The sequence below is a fragment of the Palaemon carinicauda genome, chromosome 44, assembly GCF_036898095.1.
Source record: "Palaemon carinicauda isolate YSFRI2023 chromosome 44, ASM3689809v2, whole genome shotgun sequence".
Classification (NCBI taxonomy): Eukaryota; Metazoa; Arthropoda; class Malacostraca; order Decapoda; family Palaemonidae; genus Palaemon; species Palaemon carinicauda.
Window position 1 is genome coordinate 45,366,082 of NC_090768.1, and position 26,462 is coordinate 45,392,543.

The 26,462-nt window shown below is 37.7% G+C and overlaps 3 protein-coding genes across 4 annotated transcripts in view; 2 read left to right on the top strand and 1 right to left on the bottom strand.

Moving 5' to 3' along the window:
- The window catches only part of LOC137634105 (uncharacterized), a 3,380-nt gene extending 524 nt beyond the window's left edge, over nt 1-2,856 (bottom strand). Inside the window, exons 1-6 of the mRNA XM_068366328.1 lie at nt 2,700-2,856; nt 2,028-2,148; nt 1,765-1,842; nt 1,302-1,385; nt 796-882; nt 305-367 (exon numbers count right to left, since the gene is read on the bottom strand). Of these exons, the coding sequence (XP_068222429.1) occupies nt 305-367; nt 796-882; nt 1,302-1,385; nt 1,765-1,842; nt 2,028-2,148; nt 2,700-2,702 (436 nt within the window). The 5' untranslated portion in view covers nt 2,703-2,856. The remainder of the gene's footprint in view (nt 1-304; nt 368-795; nt 883-1,301; nt 1,386-1,764; nt 1,843-2,027; nt 2,149-2,699) is intronic.
- LOC137634144 (uncharacterized) overlaps nt 1-26,052 on the top strand; it is a 34,344-nt gene extending 8,292 nt beyond the window's left edge. Inside the window, exons 1-8 of one of the 2 annotated variants that reach the window (XM_068366381.1) lie at nt 22,515-22,652; nt 23,164-23,284; nt 23,472-23,549; nt 23,924-24,007; nt 24,419-24,505; nt 25,127-25,192; nt 25,562-25,629; nt 25,861-26,052. In XM_068366381.1, the coding sequence (XP_068222482.1) occupies nt 22,650-22,652; nt 23,164-23,284; nt 23,472-23,549; nt 23,924-24,007; nt 24,419-24,505; nt 25,127-25,192; nt 25,562-25,581 (459 nt within the window). In that variant the 5' untranslated portion in view covers nt 22,515-22,649 and the 3' untranslated portion in view covers nt 25,582-25,629; nt 25,861-26,052. Of the gene's footprint in view, nt 1-22,514; nt 22,653-23,163; nt 23,285-23,471; nt 23,550-23,923; nt 24,008-24,418; nt 24,506-25,126; nt 25,193-25,561; nt 25,630-25,860 lie in introns of those variants that run through there. The other variant, XM_068366382.1, reaches the window with a different exon arrangement.
- LOC137634143 (uncharacterized) lies at nt 4,734-8,315 on the top strand. Its single transcript, XM_068366380.1, has 8 exons — nt 4,734-4,878; nt 5,384-5,504; nt 5,692-5,769; nt 6,144-6,227; nt 6,641-6,727; nt 7,389-7,454; nt 7,824-7,891; nt 8,124-8,315. Exons 1-7 carry the CDS (start codon nt 4,876-4,878, stop codon nt 7,841-7,843), a joined length of 459 nt encoding a protein of 152 aa, XP_068222481.1. The 5' UTR covers nt 4,734-4,875; the 3' UTR covers nt 7,844-7,891; nt 8,124-8,315.
- Nucleotides 26,053-26,462: the final 410 nt, after the last annotated feature.

The window sequence follows — 26,462 nt, forward strand, 5'->3', positions numbered from 1 at the left end:
TTTTATTGTTATCAAAGCCAAAAATTTGTAAATAGTTTGCTTGGAATGTCCCTCTCAAAGTAACATCATTATTTGTGTATGTGAGTAAGATTGCAATATAGTTTTGTAAGATCAAATGGAACCTATATATCCGATTTAACTAATTAAACACTAATAGAGAATATTCAATTTCAAATGATATTCAAAGTAACAATAATGATTTATATACATCTACTGTAGAAGGGCTATCAATTATCATTATATTTTCAATCTCATTATCTCATATGAATCAAATTTAAATTTTCAGGATCGTTATAACACTCACCAGTTGACCCAGAGGATGACCCTCCGGAGAAGGACCCAGTGCCAGAAAGTAAACCTTTTGTGGCTGTGGGAAAAGGTTCGCGTCAATTAGCAAAGGTAAGGTCATGACAGGAAATATGTGCAAACTAGCCTTCAGAAAAATATTTTCGTGCATAAAAAACTTCATGATATTTTTCTTTTCTAAAAACTGTTAAGAATATATCTAGTACGCCTATGGTTACTAGGTACCGGAAGGAAAACATTCCAAGCGGCAAATAGAAAATGAATTAGCAGATAAGGAGAATTATGATTAATCATCATTTTTCAATGTTCTATTACACACATCAATCATACCATTTGCCTTCTATACTTTGCCGTCTTCCATTAAATGATTATCTTAATCGTCATTACTACACGTTGTCAGTATTTTCATTTGGATTGTTGAGGGTAAAATCTCTCTCTCTCTCTCTCTCTCTCTCTCTCTCTCTCTCTCTCTCTCTCTCTCTCTCTTACCTGTTCTGGAAAATGATCCCTGATCAGTAGAAATAGACTGTGTGTCGGCAGTCATCGTTCCTTGTCCTTCCATATCCCCAAAGTAACCTGCAGGAAAAGAAGACTGGAACTGACATCTGTTTTTTATATGAGGAAACAATGCCTCTTCTCGTAGTAATGGAACAAATACTCTTGGATCCAGAATAACAATAAACGTGCAATTTCCAGGTACATATAGCGCTCAGACTGCAGTTAATTTCCTTAATTTTTTTGGTTACCTTTTAAACATCTCTTTATTCCTTATTGATAACAACCAGCATCTGGAAATTATACATCTTGTTACGAAATCCTTTGACACTGCATTTAAATGTGGAAACAATTATGAATTTATTTAGTTTTATGTACAACATAATGGATATTATATAATCTATCTATTTGTATTATGGACTTTTTCATTAATATGTCGTGAAAGAAAAGAATGTTCGAAAGTGTTTGGCAAAGGCTTCAGCTGGAAGCTGTGGACTTACTTCCAGCTGCTTTGTTTCCTTCTGGTCCTCCAGTCATAACTGATCCACGTAGTTTTCCTGAGCCTTGGAGACCAGCCAGCATACCTATACGGAAGTTGAAACTAATATAAAGAATTTTATTTTGTTCAAAGGGTAAAGTAATTAGTATTAATGGAGAGTCATTACTATTTGCAACACAGTTTTTCATGTAATTATCTAAATTAATCGGAACGAGATAAATAAGTTTTACCTTTGAGAGATCTTTGCTACCTTAATTTGCATGAAGATATGTAAAATATGAAGTCCTCTTTACTTAAACACTTAATCTTACAAATCTTTTATGTTTTCTATATTTTCATGAATTCAAAGCTACAAAATGTTCTTCAACCTCTTCTATTCATTGAGAAGACCTAATATCGGGAACCTTCATTCTAAAGGCAAAACGATAGAAAATAGAGAATAATTTAAAATGAGAGATTCTTACTCGAGCTTCCAAAGCCTCGGGAGTCTGTGTCAGTTTCGGCGTAGGTATTGGCATCTCCCTCGTGGCTTCCCTTGTAGACTGTGGACGAAAAAGTGACTTATGGTAAGAGTCATGTCATCTATGACGTTGCTTTAGCAACATTTATTAATGAGTGTTGGTGCTTTGAAATTAAAAGTGAGTCTTTAAAATTGATAAATCGAGAAGCATTTCATGTCCCAGCCAACCTCTCTATCACTTAGGTCAAAAGTAGCTTAAGGTCTTACTTGCTCCGTATGCATTTGGAGTGTTGGGAAGAGGGTTATCCTTAAGTTCGACCTGTGGGAAACAAAGGCTCGGCTCCAAGAGGCCTACCAGCAGCACAGCGACAGAGATAATGCTCAGTTTCTGCGAAAGATGTGATCAAGAGTTTCTGGTTAAAAGGCATTTCTAGTATTGTTGAGATTACAATGTAATGAGAGGAAAATTATGCATATCAGATTATGTGTACATTAACATAAAAAGGATGGATGTCCTTATGCTATATGGAAAGGAAATGAATCTACAATTTTTACTGCTGAACTTTTTACTTTTAAAGAAAACCTCATTTGATTCAATTTAACGTTACAAATAATATATCCCGTCTCTGTTATACACATTAATTATCTTGGATAATTATTCGGCTATATAACTAAGTGCTTGAAAACTTTAAAATGCATCAGTTCATTGTTATATCTCATCTGAAATTCTGTTAAAAAACTGTTAGAGGTGTGGGTTTGAAAAATCTGGTTAGATGTTAAGAATAGGTTGTTTGGATGTCTTCCTTTATTTGATTAATTGAAAGTTATTCATTTCATGATGCCCGTCAATGAATAAATATAGCACTGCTAGTAAAGCTATCAGACTTTGAATCGTTTCAAACTAATGAACTTGATTGAGAAATATTCGATGTAACTCACCATGTTGCAGAAAATTCCTGTTGAAACGGAGAGGAGATATAAAGTTTTTGGAACACCGTTGAGCGAATGACAATTTGAGGTGATAAAATGTCACTTATATAGTATTCACTCAGAGGGTGTATTATCGGTGATATTATTCAACGAAGGTTCTGTTGTGACGAAGATTGCACGATTTTTTTATTGCTCTCGCTCCACCTACGGATTGTCAATGAACATAATTCATGATCTGGTTAAATAACAACCGAGATAGTTGATAAGCGCTTTCCCATCTTATCTATTTGCTATATGTTTTCTTCTGCAAAATATTTCATTATCTACTTTTCCTACTAAACTTTTTATAAATGAGGAAAAATCATCGACTATTACTATTCATGTTCCAGTGAATTGCATATGTTAGTTAAAGACTAATTTCCTCCTAGGAATGATTATTATTATTATTATTATTATTATTATTATTATTATCATTATTATTATTATTATTATTATTAGAGTAGCTACAAACCTAGTTGGAAAAGCAAGATGCTATAAATCCAAGGAAAAATAGCCCAGCGAGGGAAGGAAATAAGGAAACAGAATAGTGTGCCACAGTGTACACTCGAGCAAAAGATCTCTAACCCAAGACAGTGGAAGACTATGGTACGGAGGGTGTAGCACAATCCAAGACTAGAGAACAATCGTTTGATTTTTGAGTGTCATAGAAAAGCTACTTCCCATAGCTAAAGTCTCTCTTCTATCCTTAACAAGTAAAAAATAGTCACTAAACAATTACAGAGCAGTAGTTAACACCTTGAGTGAAGAAAAAAAATTCTTAAGTGTTTTCATGTGTATGAGAAAGAATTAATGCGTAAAGAATATATCAGACTATTCGGTTTATGTAAAAGGAAAGAAAAATGGGACGTAACCAGAGAGAGAGAGAGAGAGAGAGAGAGAGAGAGAGAGAGAGAGAGAGAGAGAGAGAGAGATCCAATGTAGTAGTATTTGGCCAGATAAACGATCCATAAGATTCCCAAATCAAACCATTGTTCTCAATTCTTAGGTAGTGCCATAGTTTATGTACCATGGTCCTCCACTGTCTTAGGGTAGAGTTCTCTTGCTTGAGTGTACACTTGGGCACTCTATAATATCTTGTTTCTCTTTCTTTTATTTTTTTTTAAGTTTTTATAATTCATATAGGAGAGATTTATTTTAATGTTGTTACTCTTCTTGAAATATTCTAATTGTTCGTTACTTCTTTTGTAATTTATTTATGTCCTTTCCTCACTGGGCTATTTTTCCCAGTTGGAGCCCTTGGGCTTATAGCATCCTCCTATTCCAACTAAAATTGTAGCTTGGCAAGTAATAATAATAATAATAATAATAATAATAATAATGGTCGTATATCTACAAGTGGCGGGGCCTTGGCCAAAATACTACTTACTACCTTGGAAGTGATTAGGTGTCATAAAAAATAAACCTAACAGGGGATAAGTATTTCCATAATAGGGCGATCAATTTTTTTCTAAACAAATAATTTTGGTGTCATAGTCCACATAATTAACAATTTTGTAATTAGCATACAACAGAGGGACTAGCAACAAGAAGCTGACATCCTGCAATATATTATTCTTGTCATGTTGTTGGACTTATCTTTTAATTCATTTGAATGGTTATCCCTGTAACTATTATCTCTGATAATACCTAATTATTTCCTGGCTATCCTGACGTGAATGCCGGGATTTTCATCTTTTCCTAATAAAGAGCTAAAGCTCAATACTTCATCCACCTTCCAGAGCTGAAATAGACTACAAGTAATATAGGATACTCACTGGAACATGAATAGTATTAGAAGATTTTTCCTTATCTACAAAACCTATTTTGCAGAAGAAAACATCCAATGAATATACAAGAGGGGAAAACGACTACTACCGCAGTTGTCCCTTAACGGAATCATATTTTTTTTTTAATCGACAATACAATCTTCGCAGGTGAAGTAACTCTAACTAGCAAGAGCGGATCTAAAAAAAAGAAACCGTGCAACCTTTGTCACAACAATACCACCACAGAATCATATCGCTGATAATGCTGTTTCTGAGTTAATCCTATATAAGCGAGACTTTACCACCTCAAATCGTCATTCACTCAACGGTGTTCCAAGAGTTCGTATCTTCTCTCCATTTCAACAAGAATTTTCTTCAACATGGTAAATAACATCGAATATTTTTTAATATACGATTTATAGGTTGATAACATTACTAGCAGCGCGATATTTATTCGGTGAATAATTTTCAATTAATCAAATAAAGAAAGATCTCCAACCAATCTATTCTTAATATTTAACCAGGTTTTACAAACCTTCACTTACGGGTTTCCTTAAAAGAATTTCAGGCGAGATATAGCAATTAACTAATGCATTTTAGTTTTCAGGCATTTATTATGTGGCCGAATACTTGTCTAACATAGTTAATGTATATAACAGAGACAGGATATATTATTTGTAAAGTTATATTAAATTAAAAAGCGCTAATCATGAAGTTTAGCAGTGAAAACTTTAGCTCGATTTCCTATTTATTTGGCATAATGGCAGCCATCCTTTTTAGGTTAAAGTTCAGTGATATGATATGCATAATTTTCTTGTCATTCGACTGTGATCTGAACAATACTAGAAATCTGTTTGTACCAGAAATTCTTGATTACATCTTTCGCAGAAACTGAGCATTATTTCCGTCGCTGTGCTGCTGGTAGGCCTCTTGGAGCCGAGCCTTTGCTTCCCACAGGTCGAACTTAAGGATAACCCTCTTCCCAACATTCCAAATACATACGGAGCAAGTAAGACATTAAGCTACTTTTGACCTAAGGGATAGAGAGGTAGGCAGGAACATGTAATACTTCTCAGTTTATATTTCCAGAGACTCGCTTTTGATTTCAAGAAACTAAAAATCGTTTATAAGTGTTGCTAAAGCAACGTCGCATATGACATAACTTCTCTTACCAAGAGTCTCTTTTCCGTCCACAGTCTACAAGGGAAGCCACGAGGGAGATGCCAATACCTACGCCGAAACTGACACAGACTCCCGAGGCTTTGGAAGCTCTAGTAAGTATCTCTCATTTCAAATCATTCTCTATTCTTATCGTCATACTTTAGAACAAAAGGTATTGATGTTATTTCTGTTCAATGAATAAAAGTTGAAATAATTTGGACCTTGAAAATATAAAAGTCATTTTAGAGTAACTGATTTTATCTTGATTAAGTAAAGAGGCCTCTGTATTTTCCACTTAGCTTCACACAGATTAAGGTAGCAAAGAACTGTCAAAGGAAAAAAACTTTTATTTACCTCGTTTCGATTAATTTATATCACTCCTTTAAAAAAAACTGCTCTGGTAATAGAAGTGAATTTTCCATTAATAACGATTAATTTACCCCTTTAGCACACTAAATTCCATATATTCATTTCCTCTTCCGTATAGGTATGCTGGCTGGTCTCCAAGGCCCAGGAAAGCTACGTGGATCAGTTATGACTGGAGGACCAGAAGGAAACAAAGCAGCAGGAAGTAAGTCCACAGCATCAAGCTGAAGCCTTTGCCAAACACTTTCGAACTTTTGTTTTCTTTCACAGCATATTAGATTGAAGAAAAATCCATCGTATAACTATATAAATTATATATTGCCAATTCTATTATACTTAAAACTATATAAACATACATATTTCCACATTAAAATGCGATTTCATTCGATTTCGTAATAAGATGGACAATTTCCATATGCTGGTTGTTATCAGTAAGAAAGTGTCAAAAAAAAAAAAAAAAGTAAATTAACTGCAGTCTGAACGCTATTTGTCACTTGAAATTGCACGTTTAGGGTTATTCTGGACCCAAGAGTATTTTGTTCCATTACTACGAGAAAAGGCATTGTTGCCTTATATAAAAAACAGATGTCAGTGTTCTGTCTTGTTTCTTTCCTGCAGGCTACTTTGGGGATATGGAAGGACAAGGAACGATGACTGCCGACACTCAGTCCATTTCCACTGATCAGGGATCAATTTCCAGAACAGGTGAGAGAGAGAGAGAGAGAGAGAGAGAGAGAGAGAGAGAGAGAGAGAGAGAGAGAGAGAGAGAGAGAGAGAGAGAGAGAGAGAGAGAGAGAGAGTTTTGCCGTCAATAACCCAAATGAAAATAGTGCTATAGTCACAATTAAAATAATCTTTTTAAGGAAGACGGAAAAGCATACGACGAAAATTTAATAATGGAATATTTAAAATCGACGGTTAATCATAATGTTCCTTATCTGCTAATTACCTTGGCCAAGGAGGTTACGTTTTCACCTATGTCTGTTTGTTTGTTTGTCACCAGCCTAACTCAAATATTTACGGAACAATTTTGATAACAATTTCAGGATATGTCAGAAATGTGCTAATTTACAGGTGATTAGATTTTGGCGGTGATCTGGATCACCATCAAGATACAAGATATTTTGTTTTTCCAAAACGCGCTACTACTCTTAACTCGCTAATACGTATTTTCCTATGTTACATTATAACACTAAAAAGTGAATCCTGTTTGTCGTATTCATGATACGAAAGTAGTTCACATGTTCACTTGGTCACCAGAAAATATGATGAAGAATAATTCTGTGTACAGTAAAGACTACAACGCACATATTTAGCGTCATTACCTTACCTTCTTTAACTATTTCACACAAACTTCTCTTTACAGCCACGAAGGGTGTACTTACAGGCAGCGCTGGGGCCATCTCTGGAGGGTCATCCTCAGGGTCAACGGGTGAGTGTTTTAACGGTCTTCAAAATCAAAATTAAATTCATAAGAACTATAAGGAAATAAGATTAAAAATATAGTGATAATTGATAGTCCATCTACATAAGATGTTTATAAATTATCACTGTTCCTTTTAATAGCATTTTGAAATAGAATATTCTATATTAGTATATAATTAGTTAATTCAGGTATATGGATTCCATTTGATCCTAAAATACTATAGTGTAATCTTACTCACATACACAAAAATAGTTTTAAGAGGTACACTTCAAGAAAACTTTTAACAAATCCCTGGCTTTGGTAGCAATAAAAGACTACACGAAATAACAATAGAAATAATTATGGTATTATTCATGAAAAATTATTTCACTCCAGGACTATCTTGGCGTAAATAGATGAGATGTGAGGGTCACAAATACCAGTGTCACAGACTAATAATTGTGGTAAGTAAATTGCGAAAAACCTTCGTGACCAATTATTGTACTGTATATACTCTATTCAAAACGAAAGTTGTCTGACTAAAGTTTAAACAAAACCAAAGTATAACATTATAAATTTCCTGTTTATATCTGAAAAACAATCCTCGTAAAAAATCCTATAATTCAATTGACAATGATTGGTCTGTAAAATCACAAATTTGATAAAAAAAATAATACATTTATATTTCACTGACAGATCCTGAAGATATGGAGCGGATGAACGATTTTATACTAGGAGACAGAAACTGGCGGAACAACATCTTCCAATAAAACACTTCTAACAGATGAATATTAATTCTGTCAAAAGAGGACTTTCATACAACTGTAATTCAACGGTATTAAACTGATGTGAAAATGAAATTATAATAATACATTATTAAGCATTCCACCTCGTTCCTTTTTACCCTTTTAAGTTTTAGTTTAGCTTTTTTATTGCTCGCGTAAAAAAAATCTGGAATATTTTCTGGAAAATTTTTATATTAAGTAAATTAGAAGTAATATAATAAATAATTACATATTCCAGTTATTAGAGCTTTTCAGTTGCAGTTTTATAGCTAATCTTAAGTGGATCAAATCGCCGTTATTGTCATAGATATCCCAACTATCAAAAACATTCAACAACAAATGGTAATATTTCAAAATATAGTTTACGCACTATACATTATAGGTATATATGCATATACAGTATGTGTACTTCTCTCTCTCATATATATATATATATATATATATATATACTGTATATATAAGACTATCTATCTATCTATATATATACATATATATATATATATATATATATAACGGATTTTCAGCGAAGCGAAAAATCTATTTTTGGGTGAGATGTCCATGTCGTCCTTATGGAAGTTCCTATAGGGTAGCTTCCTAGGGTATATTACAACTACGGCGATATTCCCAGAGAATTTACCTTAAGGTACCAGAATTCTAACTCCTGGAGCGAATATCCCTCGTGAAAGGGATATCGCGATATATCAGAGGACGTATTCTTGACACGCCACATAGCAATCTGCACCCTGAACAGAGATTTCGTCTCGCAGGGGGCAATTGGCAAGAAACGAATTCGGGAAAGAAAAAGGGGGAGCCGCTCCCAAGGCTCCCTATCTCCCGTTTCGTAAGCGTGCCTGGCGCCATCTGTATTCCTTGTAGCGTACACGAGGTGCTACAGATACTGTATGTAGGGAGGGGTCCTACAGCCCTTTCTTAGAAAGGCAAGGGCGGGTCCATCAGGACGACATGGCCATCTCACCCAAAAATAGATTTTTCGCTTCGCTCAAAATCTGTTTTTTGGGCTCAAGCCATGTCGTCCTGATGGAAGTATACCAGAGCATTACTGTATCTGTGGATTCTCAGAACGTGCCGTACTCCCCGGAGGTAATTTTTCCCGGTCGACTAGACCTAGAGACCTAAGATGTTACCGTTATACATCTTTTCAACTAACTATAAACCATGTTAGAGCTTCCTGCCCCCTTACAGGGAAGAGTCCTACTAGACTCTGGAAAAGTCTCGAAGAGTACATATACCTATGTATGAATACCAGGCAAGCTAATATAGTGGTCTCGCTCTATATTAAGTAAAGCATAGTTTGTAAAGAACCACTGCGTCAATATGAAATATCGACCAGTTCTCCGCACAATACTTGTATTGGACAAAAGTTTATATCCGCATAGGAGGAAACTAGTAAAACCGCCATCGTCCCCTTATGGGACGGGGTCCTCCCGTTAAGGGAAAGCATAAACCAATGCAACATAGCTTGCATAAAGGAACAATTCTATTAGAATTATCCCAGATAAGGTACATAGAATGAATGCTCAATTATACCAATAAATTGACACAGGTGAAGGAGACGCAAGGTTCTCAAGAACAAGTTCATTGACAGACAATAAACAGACAGGTTAACCACATATATATATATATATATATATATATATATATATATATATATATATATATATATAAGAAGAGGATAACCCAAAACTTTAAGCATAAGTATGATAGTAAACAGAACTTGTTTATCTGAAAGAAAAAACATTAAATGCCACTTTTAAGATACCGAGGTATCAAAGTCATAAAAGTCTGTATTACAAATCAATGACATTAGCGTTAGAAACGCTCGGCACACATGTCTGCACTTATGCTAGGTTCACCTTTGGAAATGGAACAGTCTACATGGGCAACTCAGTGCCCTCACTTAGTTTGTAGTACAGTATGTAACTACACACTCACCCTGGAATTAATCGTCCCAATTAAAACCACTGTTCCTCGCAGTTAAACAGTAGGGTTAACGACCCGACCCACTGCTACCACAGATCACTTTAGTTCCTCTACTTGCTTCGCATAGAAGCGAAAGAACACTCTGGAAGAATTCCAGCCAGTGTATGAACGGAGATGTTCAAAATCCATACAATTAAAGAAATTTAAGGATGAGGCAACTTTCCTCGGATCGTGACCTGCGGGTGTACTGTCAGGATCCGATCTGCGAATAAAATATGTGATTTTCGCTCTGAGTTGATTCAGAGATAAATTTGAGCCTGATGTTTCTCCCCTGAATAGTTGACCACCCTTGAAGTCTGAAGTTCTATGAAGATAGACCTTTAGGCATTCTACTGGACATAGAGATGCATCTTCTTTCAGAGGGCAGATTCTCCAGGGACCCCACCTGTTGGTGGGTAACTCATTCTTGGCGAGAAACGTAGGATCCGGAAACAGATTCAGTTCTCCCCCATCCAGGAACTGAACACGACCTGCCTCTCTCGAGAGGGCTACAATCTCACTAACCCTGGCCCCGGACGCGAGTGCAAATAGGAAAATAACTTTTTGTGTCAAATCCTTTAACGCACACTCTTCATTGCTAACAGAGAAGCGAAATGAAGAACTTTGTCTAAAGACCATGAAATGGCCTTTGGAGGTGCTGAAGGTCTGAGCCTAGCGCAGGCTTTCGGAACTTTATTAAAGAACTCGTTACCTAGGTCGACCTGGAAGGCATATAGAATGGGTCTTGTCAAAGCAGACTTACACGCTGAAATCGTGTTAGCTGCCAATCCTTGACCATGGAGGTGGATGAAGAAGGATAAGCAGAAGTCTGTCGAGATCTCCTGCGGATTCTTCGCCTTGACAAAGGCCACCCATTTTCTCCAAGATGACTCATATTGCCTTCTAGTAGATTTGCACTTATATTCCTCTAGGAAGTCTATGCTGGCTTTCGAAATCCCGAAACGCTTTCTCACCGCTAGGGAGAGAAAATCATGAGCTGCAGGGTCCGGGTTTTCTGTAATGAAGCGCAGACAGTCGACTTCTGGACTCGCTGGGTCAGAACTGGATTTGGTAGCGGTACAAACTTCAGCTGTAGTTCCAATGCCAGGGGGAACCACACGCTGTTCGGCCACTTGTGGGCTACTATTGCCGCTACCCCCTTGAAGGATCTCAGTTTGTTGAGAACCCTTAACAGAAGGTTGTGAGGAGGGAACAGATAAATCCTGGACCCTCTGTTCCAGTTGAGGGACATCACGTCCACTGCTTCCGCTAAGGGGTCCTCGTACGGGGACACGTACAGGGGCAACTTCTTGTTGTCTTTCGTCGCAAAGAGGTCTATCTGCAGTTCTGGGACTTGATTCAGAATGAAGGAGAATGATCCTGCGTCTAAGGACCATTCCAACTCTATCGGTGGGAACCTGGATAGAGCGTCCGCTGTCACATTGCGGACTCCTTGAAGGTGAACTGCCGACAGGTACCACTTCTTCTTTTCCGCCAATCGGAAGATGGCCAACATCACCAGGTTAAGAGGTGGTGACCTCGATCCTTGTTGATTCAAGCATCTCACAACTACCTCGCTGTCCATCACCAACCTTATGTGGATCGAGTGACGCGGGGAAACTTTCTTTAAGGTAAGGAGCACTGCCATAGCTTCTAGAAAGTTTATGTGAAAGGTCTTGAATAGCTTGGACCAAGTCCCCTGGACTTTTTTCCGATGAGAGTGACCTCCCCATCCCTCCCTCGAGGCGTCTGAGTGAATCATCACCGACAGGGGAGGTGGCTGAAGAAGAACCGACTTCTTTAGATGTCTGGCTTGGGACCAAGGCCTGAGAAGAGTACGTAGCCGAAGCGGAACTGGTCTTCTCAGATCTCTTCGCACGTTTGATGCATAACTTCTCCAAACTCCGGTTGCATCCTTTAGCTGTGCTCTTAGCACTGGGTCTGTCACCGAAGCAAACTGGAGAGAGCTCAGTACCCTCTCCTGTTCGCGTCTTGATATCCTTTCGGAATCTAGAAGTCTCTTGACAGAACCCGCTATCTCCTTCCTTTTCTTCGCCGGGATGGAGAAACGGTGTGACAAAAGGTCCCAGTGGATTCCCAGCCACTGGAACTTTTGAGATGGAGAAAGTCGAGACTTTTTTCTGTTGATCTTGAAACCTAGGTACTCTAGGAACTGGATCACTTGACTGGAAGCTTGCAAGCATTCTGTCTCGGATGCTGCCCACACCAACCAGTCGTCCAGGTAGGCTACTACCTGAATTCCCTTTAGGCGTAATTGTTTGAGAGCTACGCTCCCAAGCTTCGTAAAAATCCTTGGGGCTATATTTAGCCCAAATGGCATGGCTCTGAAGGCGTATAGTCTTCGTTGTAGCCTGAACCCTAGGTAGGGGGAGAGTCGACGGTTGATTGGAATGTGCCAATAGGCGTCTGACAAGTCTATAGAGACGGAATATGCCCTCTTGGGCAGTAAGGTCCTTATGTGTTGCAGTGTTAGCATCTTGAATTTGCAATACACTATGAACTTGTTGAGTGGCGACAAGTCCACTCTGAGCTTTTCCGAGTCTTTCTTGGGAACAAAAAACAGCCTCCCTTGGAATTTGATGGACTTCACCTTTCGGATCACATTTTTCTCCAACAGTTCTTGAACGTACTCCTCCAGAACGGGGGTGGAGTGTTGAAAAACCCGAAGGGCCGGGGGTGGAGTGCTGTACCAGCTCCAGCCCAGTCCATTCTTGAGTAGGCTGTGGGCCCAGGGATCGAAGGTCCACCGATCCCGAAATTTCAGAAGTCTCCCTCCTACCACATCCTACTTGGACTGCCGTCCCGAGGTCTTGCCTCCCTGACCACGACCACCCCTGAATCCCCTTCCCCTTGACGAGCCTCTGGCTGCCCCTCTAGGCTTTGCTCGAAAGGAAGTAGACTGCCCTTCGAACTATGGGGTGAATGCCGTGGACTGTGTCGACACGGCCTGGGGTACCCACTGAAAAGTGGTCGGGGTTTGTGCCACGATCTGGGGCACTGGAGGCAATGGCAATTGCAGTTGCTGTTGCTGTCTAAAAGGCTTGGCTGGCCGAGACGGTAGCCTAGTCCTCATAGTCTTCCTCTTTGGTTGAGGACCCTCATCCGGGGAAGACTTTCTTTTAATAGCCAGGCCCCACTTCTGGAGAAGGTTTCTATTCTCCAAGGCGGCCTTATCAACTACTTCTTTGACCAAATCGGTAGGGAAAAGGTCTTTGCCCCAAATGTTGGAGGAGATTAGTTTCCTTGGCTCGTGCCTCACCGTAGCCGAGGTGAACACGAACTCCCTACAAGCTCTCCTCGCCTTGACGAAGCCATAAAGGTCCTTCGTCACTGTGGCCAGATGAGTCTTGGCCACCACCATGAACATTTCATGGACCTTGGGGTTACTTGCCATCGTCTCAAGAGTAGTCTGAAGAGACATTGAGGCAGCCAGTCTTTCTTTTGTCTCGAACATTCTCTGCAAGAGAAAGTCAGACAGCTTAGGGAGGTCCTCGCCGAACTGACGTCCGGCGATATCAGCCTCCAACTTCCCAACTGAGAACGTAAGATGGACGTCATTCCAGTCTTTGTGCTCCATAGGTAGGGCCAGCGACAAGGGTTTACACTCCTCCAGGGAGGGGCAAGGCTTGTCGGCCTCGACTGCTCTTAGTACAGCCGCAAACCCTTTCTGTAAAAAGGGGAAGGCTCTAGCAGGAGAGGACACAAAGGAAGGGAGCTTCTTGCTCAATGCAGCTACCTTTGGGTTAGAGAAGCCCCTCTCTTTCAACGAGGATGAAAGCAGAGCTTGAGTCTTAGTATGGTCCATCACTATGACCTCCTTCGGCTCTGTCTCCTCCTTTGAAGCTGGTTCCTTCCTCAGCCGGACACATGGTTTAGCATCTGAGCACAAGGGAAGGTCTTTCACATTGAGCATTTTCTGGGGCCCATGTGATTCTGCAAGGCTCTGCATCCGCAGTTCCATTGCAGCCGCCTTCTCCTGATTCTCCTTCTGCATCTGTTGGATCATTCCAACAACGGAGGAGAGGGCCTGTCCCAGCTCTACTGGGAGACCGGCCGATGTTGAGGGAATAGGCTCCGGGATCTGAACCGGAATAGCCGACACCTCGTCGACCTCTTCCTCTACAACGTCTGGGGCTTGAACTTCACCCTGGGCTTCTGCCAGGAGGTCTTCCTCCAGACGCTCGTCCACGACAGACATCCTGTCATCTAACAGGATGTCTTGCATAGCGATCGAGACTTCAGCATCCACCTGGATCTGAACTTGGGGGATCTCCTCTTGAGGCTGGGGAATCACTGCATCAGCTGATGCCTTAGGGAAAAGATACGCCCTCATCTTCTCACTTGGAAGATAAGGTCCAGAGGTGTTCTTCTGGAAGCCCCTTACCCAGGTACGAAGCTTCTCCCTTGCTATATCCCTTGATTCCGCCATCCTAGGGGAATCAAAGGCCTCCGTAATTAGATTAATGCACACAGTACATACCTGAGGGTCCCAATACCGGAGATCACCCTTGGAGACAGCGCATGCTGCGTGTCTCCTACCAAACTCATGTCCGCAGAGGCTCTTGCTGCGGACGTTGCAGAAGACACTTCCGCACTTCGGAGGGTACTTCTGTAAAGAGAAGAAATTTCCATGAGTATCAAGTGAACTATGTATCACTGGATATGCATAGTATAGCATAACAATACAGAAAGGAAAGACACACACTTGTGTTTTCCTCACAACCCATTGTTGCAGCCTTCCAGATAATAAAATCAAATGGTTAATCTCTTCTAGAGTAACCAATGCAAAGTTTCAAGAGGAAACAGGTGGAGCTCACACCTAAGCAATGATTTTAAAATCCTGGATAATAGACAGGAAAGAACTCACTTTCCTGTCTGTAGGGCAACAGCAAAGGACTTGTGCAAGAAAACACAAAAGTGTTAGAACACACAGTGCTGTACCAAAACCCATACTATAGTTTTCTTCTTACAGTATATGTTATACTGAAAAATACTGGTACAGTATAAGAGGTTACGTGCCGGCCGGCACACACCATAACTAGCTTTAAAGTATACTACTTAACAGCTATAAGGCGGCAGAACGCTGGTTCAAATGCATGTGCCGGCCGGTAGTAAGTGCCGGCCGGCAACAGCCAATGCCGGCCGGCAGTCATTAGCCGGCCGCCAAAGGTACAGGACCGATGCCAGTCGGCAGCAAAAGAACCAGAGGACTACAACCGCCCGGCTGCCGGCCTCATAGGCCGGCAGCCGGGTCGGGTAAAGCACTAGAAGAAAAACAGAATGGATGCCGGGATAAGAGTGTACACTACCTCCAAGCCCGGCAATCCGAAAGAGAGCAAATAAGGAAGGGGAGAATCTAATTCAGGCTTCCTGACCAATGCCGTCTGACTCTGCAGGCCGGCATGGATGAGGGACCAAAGGAGGTTCGGGCAGCACTCAAAGCAGAAGACCCTTGCTGCCGCCCGGCAAGGGACTGAGTCAATTCCACATCTAACCTATTCTAGATCCAGATGTAGAATGACGTACAGTACTGTAATGGCTAGGCCATTACGGAGATAGAGGGGGAAGGGACAAAAGAGGGTCCTACCAACCTTGCTTTAGTGACGGATCACCCGCAGCCAAGAAACTCATCTTAGCCTAAGGGAGATCCAAGGGGGGAGGCCAGCAATACTTGCCAGCTCCCAGAGCACCAAAGCAAGGAAGGTGTTGCTACTCCCAGGGAAAGAAACTTATCCTCCCCCGAGAACAGCAACAAGGACTAGTCTGGTAGATCACAAAAGAAGGAATCATATCCACAGAAACCTTCGGTAGTGACCTAAGGAGGCTAAGCCACCTTTGTCTGTGTCAGGCCAGCGAGGGAGACTCTACCCCAAGCCAGACAAACACAGACTCAGACTAAAAAACTCTGTTGTTCTGTCCCTCTTTGAACCAGACTTACTGGAACAGGAAGGTACAGTAACACCCCAGTATAGTTTTATCGAAAATTAATTCAGATAAACCACTTAGGGATAAGCCCAAGGCTTAAACAGAGGGAAAGGGATTGCATACCTTCTCCGAAGAAAAGAAAGCAGCCGGGGAGTATGAGAAAGTATACTAAGGCTCAATAAGCAACTTAGCCTAGGCACCAAGAGAATCTATTACCTAAATCACCGAAACTCACTCGTATACTATCTTGGAAATATTCCACACAATCTTAAATGTATAAAACATAGCCTAAAGCTTCAATAAAATTTTAATACACTCGGAAAAACCAAAATCATGCATGAAGTACTAGGACCAAACGACTAGGCTACATGGCCTAGCGTAGGCCAGAATGGCGAATACTTCGCCAAAATAATACTAAGCACGAAAGGAAATCCTATGTAATGCTAAATAGCTAAAATTTATTAAAGCAAAACAACCGGGAATGTCGCTCTGACTAACTAAACTTATACCTAGCGAGCGACAGCGTCCATGACGCCTCCGGTAGGCTACGGCTCTTGTAACAAAGATTAATCCTATTAATCACTCAAAAATTTACCAAGAGCCTACATTTATACATAAAAGACATGGTACTCAACTTATCAGAGGCCGACGAAGTAGGAGAAACCATGAAAAGAAGAATAAATCCAAGATTTGCGAGAAACACAGGAAAAAACACCGAGTTGTTAAGCTACGCAAAAAGGAATACAGATGGCGCCAGGATTGGCGCCAGGCACCCTTACGAAACGGGAGATAGGGAGCATTGGGAGCGGCTCCCCTTTTTCTTTCCCGAATTCTTTTCTTGCCAATTGCCCCCTGCGAGACGAAATCCCTGTTCAGGGTGCAGATTGCTATGTGGCGTGTCAAGAATACATCCTCTGATATGTCGCGATATCCCTTTCACGAGGGATATTCGCTCCAGGAGTTAGAATTCTGGTACCTTAAGGTAAATTCTCTGGGAATATCGCCGTAGTTGTAATATACCCTAGGAAGCTACCCTATAGGAACTTCCATCAGGACGACATGGCTTGAGCCCAAATATATATATATATATATATATATACACACATTTTTATATTACATATATCTATCTATCTATCTATCTATCTATCTATCTATATATATATATATATATATATGTGTGTGTGTGTGTGTGTGTATGTGTGTTTTCATTGAAGGCGATACCCTTAGTTATTGACAATGCATTTCCTGCAGGAATCTTCATATTTCATCAGCTCCTTCAAAATTTCAGACGTAAGACTTTGATTTAATAAACGATTCCTTTTCTTCATATCTTATTCACTGCAGCATTGACTGCTTCGACAAAACTGTCTTTATCAAGTGATTACTGGTTTACATAAGTTGGCAATTCCTTTTATACATGAGCTTTTACAAATATAATTAATCATGTTGAGGAAATAGAAAATTCTAGAAATGAAAAATGAAAGTGAAAATTTTCTAAATTCAGAGACAGATTATGAAGAGGATACTGGTTTATTATATACTTATATACATACATACGTACATACATACATACACATTTATATACATATATATATAAATATATATATATATATATATATAAATATATATATATATATATATATATAATATATATATATATATATATATATATATAGTCCAGAATTTATAAAAAAAGTTTTGATAATAATTCAGAGGACATGGAATAAACAAGGAGATTTTGAAGCTTCATAAATTTTTATTTTCAAGCATGCCTGAATTGGGACCCTTGCATTCTATCTTAGGAATTAAGTACCTCATATTATATGTGTTTGTGTGATATTAATCTTTTTGATCTGTACTATCTCACATATGTATAATTGTTTATGCATATGTGCATTTATGTGTGTGTGTATATATAATATATATATATATATATATATATATATATACTGAAATTCCTAGGGGTTTCCCGATCTGCCACCTAGGGGACACGTCTGGCATAAATTTTCTCCAAATGTGTGTGTGTGTGTATTTATATATATATATATATATATATACACACACATTTGGGGAGAACATTCATGCCAGACGCGTCCCTTGGGTGACGGATCGGGAAACCCCTAGGAATTTCATAGAGCTGTACCTAATATACTGAATAAGGAGTCGTGGACCAAACAACTGAGTTATTGCTACTATATTTCGTAACAGCTTAAGAGAAAGCTAGCAAACCGCTAGCTGAAACCTATTGCTAGAAGAACTCAATGGTCAGTTGTCTGACGTAAAAATAGGCGACGAAACTGAAAACGTATTAGGAAAGAAAAATTGACATACAGATGTGGTACCCTAAATGTTGCACTTTGAAACATGAAATCAAATATTAGATACGATGAAAGAACGAAAACTGGATTTGTTGTGTATGGCCGATACTAGACATAGAGGCGAGTGCTTGAGACCCAATTAGGGTGAGGGTTATGTACTGCGAGGCAAACCGCATAAACACTGGAGGGATATGGAATTGAAGAGATATTAACAAAACAATATGCCAACAATTGAAAAGCTGAGAAGAGAATGAATATTTGAGGATAACAGGGAATGGAGACGAAAACTGACCCAACTGACAGGATGAAAGCCCTACCTGGAAGTGAAAGAAGTAATATATATATATATATATATATATACATATATATATATATATGTATATATATATATATATATATACATTATATATATATATATATATATATGCATGCATATATGCATAAACAATTATACATATGTGAGATAGTACAGATCAAAAAGATTAATATCACACAAACCCATATAATATGAGGTACGTAATCCCTAAGATAGAAAGCAAGGGTCCCAATTCATGCATGCTTAAAAATTAAAATTTATGAAGTTTCAAAATCTCCTTCCATACAAATGCAGTGAGCTTGTATATTCCATGTCCTCTAAATTATTATCAAAGCTTTTTTTCATAAAACTGGACTCTACGTCCTATGACATTTCTTTCTAATAAGTTATTGGAATGAACCAATTTCTTTGAACATGGCCAATAAATAGTAAGTTTTTTTTATCTCCAACGTGAACAAACGTTGCATAGCTATCCTACGCATAACTTACGCTTTTCCCATATTGTTAAATTCTCTTTTCAAGAGCTTTATCTATTTGACCGACATTAAATTTTCCAGTTCTCACAAAGAATTTTCCTGACAATACCAAAGTATGGGTTTACCATATCACTTGTAATTCATGTGAAAGATTTTATATACGTCAAGTAAGATTGGTTATTCTCTACTCAAATCTGTCAAAGAAATAGACAAGAAAGCCGTTCCTAACGGGAAACATGAGGCATACTGTTCTGAAGGGATCCTCGTCACGTGGTGAAAGGATAATAGTGCTGTTACCGTACTATCGTTGGATGCTGGGATGGCACCAATGAAGTCAGTACTTGGTTACTATATCCAACAGGAGACGAAGGTGGAGGTTCCAGCATCATCATAGAGCACAATGGGAAAAGGGGTAGCACTGACAACAGTAACATGCTGACCTAACTCTGCAAGACTTTCATACAAGCCAAATGATACATTAAGTCGTTTGGGTACCTTCCCAACTTACACATTAGCAATGCCTCGCTGCTGTACAAGAGAGGCTGCAAGGCTTTGGAGGAGAAGCTTATGCCTCTCAAGACATTCCAGCCTGACACACCGTGTGTTGGAAGAAGTCAAAAGACCAAGACACCAAAAGCAACGTGTCTCTCTTTGCACTTGGAGCCAATGTCAGTGCAAAGGGGGACAGACAGTCAATATACTAAGCAAGACCCAGCGGTATGACACCGAGAAACCCAACCCAACAGTAGGACAACAAGGATTGGCAATAACCACGGGAAAGCCAATGGTGCTAAGTACCCGATCTTTCCTCTTTAGCCAGTTATAAGGTCCTTATTTTTGGTTATGTATTTTTTTTTTGTACTGTACACGTTTATTTTGAACTCATGTATGTATTCGTGCTTTAGTAAAGTCATTTTGATTTTTTACTGTACTAGAATATTTCAAACTCCTACTGTATATGTTTATGCTTTAGTACAGTCATTTTGATACCCACTTTTATTACTGTACGTGAATATTTTATTTCCTTTGTGTGTTTATGCTTTACTAGAGTAATTTACGGCAGGTTTTTTTTACTGTGCCTGAATATTTTGATCTTCTCTATATGCTTGTGGTTCTGTAATATAGTAATTTTGAAGATTTTATACTGTACATATATATTTTGATCTCTTATATGTTTTTTGTTGCTTAAGTATGGTCGTTTTTATTATCGTTTATCACTGTAGTTTATATTTTGATATCCTGTCTGTGGTTGTGGTCCTTTGGTCCAATCATTTCTCTGTTTTTCCCTTGTAGGCTACTTTTATATTTTGATATCCTGTTTGTGTTTGTAGATATTTAGTAAGGTAATCTGCATGATCTGTTTATGTGGTCTGTATCAGAGAGATACCTAGTAACTAATAACTAGTAATTTTCAGTCTTATTTGTGTTTTGTAGGTGTTACCTAGTATATATAAGTTGTAATTGTAATGTAATTGCAATTTCTTACATATTTAGATGTTATGGAATTAAAATTGAATTTGGTTTGAGTATAAATTTTTTCTAATGCCTAAAAAAATTTATGAAAAATGTTTTTGACCTAATTAATAAAAGTGGTCAAGTGGAGCTCAGCAGTTGGTTTTGTACTGCTTTTTAAATAAAAGAAAAAAAAAAGTTTTCACATGTCTATTCCGTTAACAGGCACTACAATCCGCACACCATTAGTGTATTTCCCTAGAAGCTCGGCGAGTAGCCTCTCTTGCTCTATCTTTTATGTAACTATACAATATCAGACTACATTTTTTTCATAAAGTTAACCAGAACAAACATGTCTGGGAAACACAAAAATACTACAAGTGCCAAGTCTCCATGAGCGTTCATAATTTTCATTGATGGTACGGAGTGTAAGGTAAAAATGGACAAGTGATGTAGGTTAAGGTTAGTGGATAAAATAAGAGTTGTGAATGGACTCTGAAATGGTTGAAGTTTGTAAATGATATAGTGGTGTAGAGTATGAAAATAGGTAGACGCTGAGGAGACAAACTGTTTGCACAGAATATGTGTGATGAAGAGAATTGAAAGGGTGAGAACTGTGAAATTAAGTAGAATTGGTGAAAGGGTTACCGTAAAGGGTCGATCAGAGTACTTTGAGGTTGTTTGGTCTTGTATAAAAAAAATATATATATGACAGTAGGATAGTGAAACGATTGCATACTTCAAGAGACACGGAAGGTCAGAGGAAACGAAGGCCTAGAAATGGTTGGATAGATGGTTTGAAATGAATATTGGAATGGAAGGTCTTTATATTCCTGGGAAAAAAAACATGAATGCATGCTAGAGATCGGTGAATGAAATAGTTTTAGTATCTGTAACAATAATATTTGTCGAACTTTTAGTGTACAGGTTGTTCCTCCACAATTCAACAGTTAAAGTATTAAAGTATGAATACGGTAAAAAACTGTTTTATTTGTTTCTTTTCTAGACAAACACAACTCCCCGTAAAGAAAAATTTTAAATGTTCGTATCATATATATATATATATATATATATATAAATCAATAGAACACCACAGGACTTGCCAGGATTACTCACCAGAATGCATGAAACATTACATAATAATGATGGTCGTATATCTACGGGTGGCGGGGCCTTGGCCAAAATACTACTTACTACCTTGGAAGTGATTAGGTGTCATCAAAAATAATCCTAACAGGGGATAAGTATTTCCATAATAGGGTGATCCATTTTTTTAAACAAATAACTTTGGTGTCATAGTCCACATAATTAACAATTTTGTAATTAGCATACAACAGAGGGACTAGCAACAACATACTAATATCCTGCAATATATTATTCTTGTCATTTTGTTGGACTTATTTTTAATTCATTTGAATAGTTATCCCTGTAACGGTTATCTTTGATAATACCTAATTATTTCATGGCTATTCTGACGCTAATGCCGAGATTTTCATCTTTTCCCAATAAAGAGCTAAAGATCAATACTTCATCCACTTTACAGAGCTGAAATAGACTACAAGTAATATAGGATACTCACTGGAACATGAATAGTATTAGAAGATTTTTCCTTATCTACAAAACCTATTTTGCAGAAGAAAACATCCAATGAATATACAAGAGGGGAAAACGACTACTATCGCAGTTGTCCCTTAACGGAATCATATATTTTTTTAATCGACAATACAATCTTCGCAGGTGAAGCAATTCTAACTAGCAAGAGCGAATCTAAAAAAAAGAAAACGTGCAACCTTTGTCACAACAATACCTCCACAGAATCATATCGCTGATAATGCTGTTTCTGAGTTAATCCTATATAAGCGAGACTTTACCACCTCAAATTGTCATTCGCTCAACGGTGTTCCAAGAGTTCATATCTTCTCTCCATTTCAACAAGAATTTTCTTCAACATGGTAAATAACATCGAATATTTCTTAATATACGATTTATAGGTTGATAACATTACTAGCGGCGCGATATTTATTCGGTGAATAATTTTTTTTTCAATTAATCAAATAAAGAAAGATCTCCAACCAATCTATTCTTAATATTTAACCAGGTTTTACAAACCTTCACTTACGGGTTTCCTTAAAAGAATTTCAGCCGAGATATATCAATGAACTAATGCATTTTAGTTTTCAGGCATTTATTAAGTGGCCGAATACTTGTCTAACATAGTTAATGTATATAACAGAGAAAAGATATATTATTTGTAACGTTATATTAAATGAAAATGCTCTAATCATGAAGTTTAGCAGTGAAAACTTTAGCTCGATTTCCTATTCATTTGGCATAATGGCAGCCATCCTTTTTAGGTTAAAGTACAGGTAATATGATATGCATAATTTTCTTGTCATTCGACTGTGATCTGAACAATACTAGAAATCTGTTTGTACCAGAAACTCTTGATTACATCTTTCGCAGAAACTGAGCATTATCTCTGTCGCTGTGCTGCTGGTAGGCCTCTTGGAGCCGAGCCTTTGTTTCCCACAGGTCGAACTTAAGGATAACCCTCTTCCCAACATTCCAAATACATACGGAGCAAGTAAGACATTAAGCTACTTTTGACCTAAGGGATAGAGAGGTAGGCAGGAACATGTAATACTTCTCATTTTATATTTCCAGAGACTCGCTTTTGATTTCAAGAAACTAAAAATCGTTTATAAGTGTTGCTAAAGCAACGTCGCATATGACATAACTTCTCTTACCAAGAGTCTCTTTTCCGTCCACAGTCTACAAGGGAAGCCACGAGGGAGATGCCAATACCTACGCCGAAACTGACACCGACTCCCGAGGCTTTGGAAGCTCTAGTAAGTATCTCTCATTTCAAATCATTCTCTATTCTTATCGTCATACTTTAGAACAAAAGGTATTGATGTTATTTCTGTTCAATGAATAAAAGTTGAAATAATTTGGACCTTGAAAATATAAAAGACATTTTAGAGTAACTGATTTTATCTTGATTAAGTAAAGAGGCCTCTGTATTTTCCACTTAGCTTCAGACAGATTAAGGTAGCAAAGAACTGTCAAAGGAAAAAAACTTTTATTTACCTCGTTTCGATTAATTTATATCACTCCTTTAAAAAAAATTGCTCTGGTAATAGAAGTGAATTTTCCATTAATAACGATTAATTTACCCCTTTAGCACACTAAATTCCATATATTAATTTCCTCTTCCGTATAGGTATGCTGGCTGGTCTCCAAGGCCCAGGAAAGCTACGTGGATCAGTTATGACTGGAGGACCAGAAGGAAACAAAGCAGCAGGAAGTAAGTCCACAGCATCAAGCTGAAGCCTTTGCCAAACATTTTCGAACTTTTGTTTTCTTTCACAGCATATTAGATTGAAGAAAAATCCATCGTATAACTATATAAATTATATATTGCCAATTCTATTATACTTAAAACTATATAAACATACATATTTCCACATTAAAATGCGATTTCATTCGATTTCGTAATAAGATGGACAATTTCCATATGCTGGTTGTTATCAGTAAGAAAGTGTCCAAAAAAAAAAAAAGTAAATTAACTGCAGTCTGAACGCTATTTGTCACTTGAAATTGCACGTTTAGGGTTATTCTGGACCCAAGAGTATTTTGTTCCATTACTACGAGAAAAGGCATTGTTGCCTTATATAAAAAACAGATGTCAGTGTTCTGTCTTGTTTCTTTCCTACAGGCTACTTTGGAGATATGGAAGGACAAGGAACGATGACTGCCGACACTCAGTCCATTTCCACTGATCAGGGATCAATTTCCAGAACAGGTAAAAGAGAGAGAGAGAGAGAGAGAGAGAGAGAGAGAGAGAGAGAGAGAGAGAGTTTTGCCGTCAATAACCCAAATGAAAATAGTGCTATAGTCACAATTAAAATAATCTTTTTAAGGAAGACGGAAAAGCATACGACGAAAATTTAATAATGGAATATTTAAAATCGACGGTTAATCATAATGTTCCTTATCTGCTAATTACCTTGGCCAAGGAGGTTACGTTTTCACCTATGTCTGTTTGTTTGTTTGTCACCAGCCTAACTCAAATATTTACGGAACAATTTTGATAACAATTTCAGGATATGTCAGAAATGTGCTAATTTACAGGTGATTAGATTTTGGCGGTGATCTGGATCACCATCAAGATACAAGATATTTTGTTTTTCCAAAACGCGCTAATACTCTTAACTCGCTAATACGTATTTTCCTATGTTACATTATAACACTAAAAAGTGAATCCTGTTTGTCGTATTCATGATACGAAAGTAGTTCACATGTTCACTTGGTCACCAGAAAATATGATGAAGAATAATTCTGTGTACAGTAAAGACTACAACGCACATATTTAGCGTCATTACCTTACCTTCTTTAACTATTTCACACAAACTTCTCTTTACAGCCACGAAGGGTGTACTTACAGGCAGCGCTGGGGCCATCTCTGGAGGGTCATCCTCAGGGTCAACGGGTGAGTGTTTTAACGGTCTTCAAAATCAAAATTAAATTCATAAGAACTATAAGAAAATAAGATTAAAAATATAGTGATAATTGATAGTCCATCTACATAAGATGTTTATAAATTATCACTGTTCCTTTTAATAGCATTTTGAAATAGAATATTCTATATTAGTATATAATTAGTTAATTCAGGTATATGGATTCCATTTGATCCTAAAATACTATATTGTAATCTTACTCACATACACAAAAATAGTTTTAAGAGGTACACTTCAAGAAAACTTTTAACAAATCCCTGGCTTTGGTAGCAATAAAAGACTACACGAAATAACAATAGAAATAATTATGGTATTATTCATGAAAAATTATTTCACTCCAGGACTATCTTGGCGTAAATAGATGAGATGTGAGGGTCACAAATACCAGTGTCACACTCTAATAATTGTGGTAAGTAAATTGCGAAAAACCTTCGTGACCAATTATTGTACTGTATATACTCTATTCAAAACGAAAGTTGTCTGACTAAAGTTTAAACAAAACCAAAGTATAACATTATAAATTTCCTGTTTATATCTGAAAAACAATCCTCGTAAAAAATCCTATAATTCAATTGACAATGATTGGTCTGTAAAATCACAAATTTGATAAAAAAATAATACATTTATATTTCACTGACAGATCCTGAAGATATGGAGCGGATGAACGATTTTATACTAGGAGACAGAAACTGGCGGAACAACATCTTCCAATAAAACACTTCTAACAGATGAATATTAATTCTGTCAAAAGAGGACTTTCATACAACTGTAATTCAACGGTATTAAACTGATGTGAAAATGAAATTATAATAATACATTATTAAGCATTCCACCTCGTTCCTTTTTACCCTTTTAAGTTTTAGTTTAGCTTTTTTATTGCTCGCGTAAAAAAAATCTGGAATATTTTCTGGAAAATTTTTATATTAAGTAAATTAGAAGTAATATAATAAATAATTACATATTCCAGTTATTAGAGCTTTTGGGTTGCAGTTTTATAGCTAATCTTAAGTGGATCAAATCGCCGTTATTGTCATAGATATCCCAACTATCAAAAACATTCAACAACAAATGGTAATATTTCAAAATATAGTTTACGCATATACATTATAGGTATATATGCATATACAGTATGTGTACTTCTCTCTCTCATATATATATATATATATATATATATATATACTGTATATATAAGACTATCTATCTATATATATATATATATATATATATATATATAACGGATTT

What these genes read in the sequence shown, in the direction of transcription:
- LOC137634143 (XM_068366380.1), top strand. An exon ending in TCCAAATACATACGGAGCAA is followed by an intron (nt 5,505 to 5,691) that starts GTAAGACATTAA and finishes TTCCGTCCACAG; the next exon opens with TCTACAAGGGAAGCCACGAG. An exon ending in GTCATCCTCAGGGTCAACGG is followed by an intron (nt 7,455 to 7,823) that starts GTGAGTGTTTTA and finishes ATTTCACTCCAG; the next exon opens with GACTATCTTGGCGTAAATAG.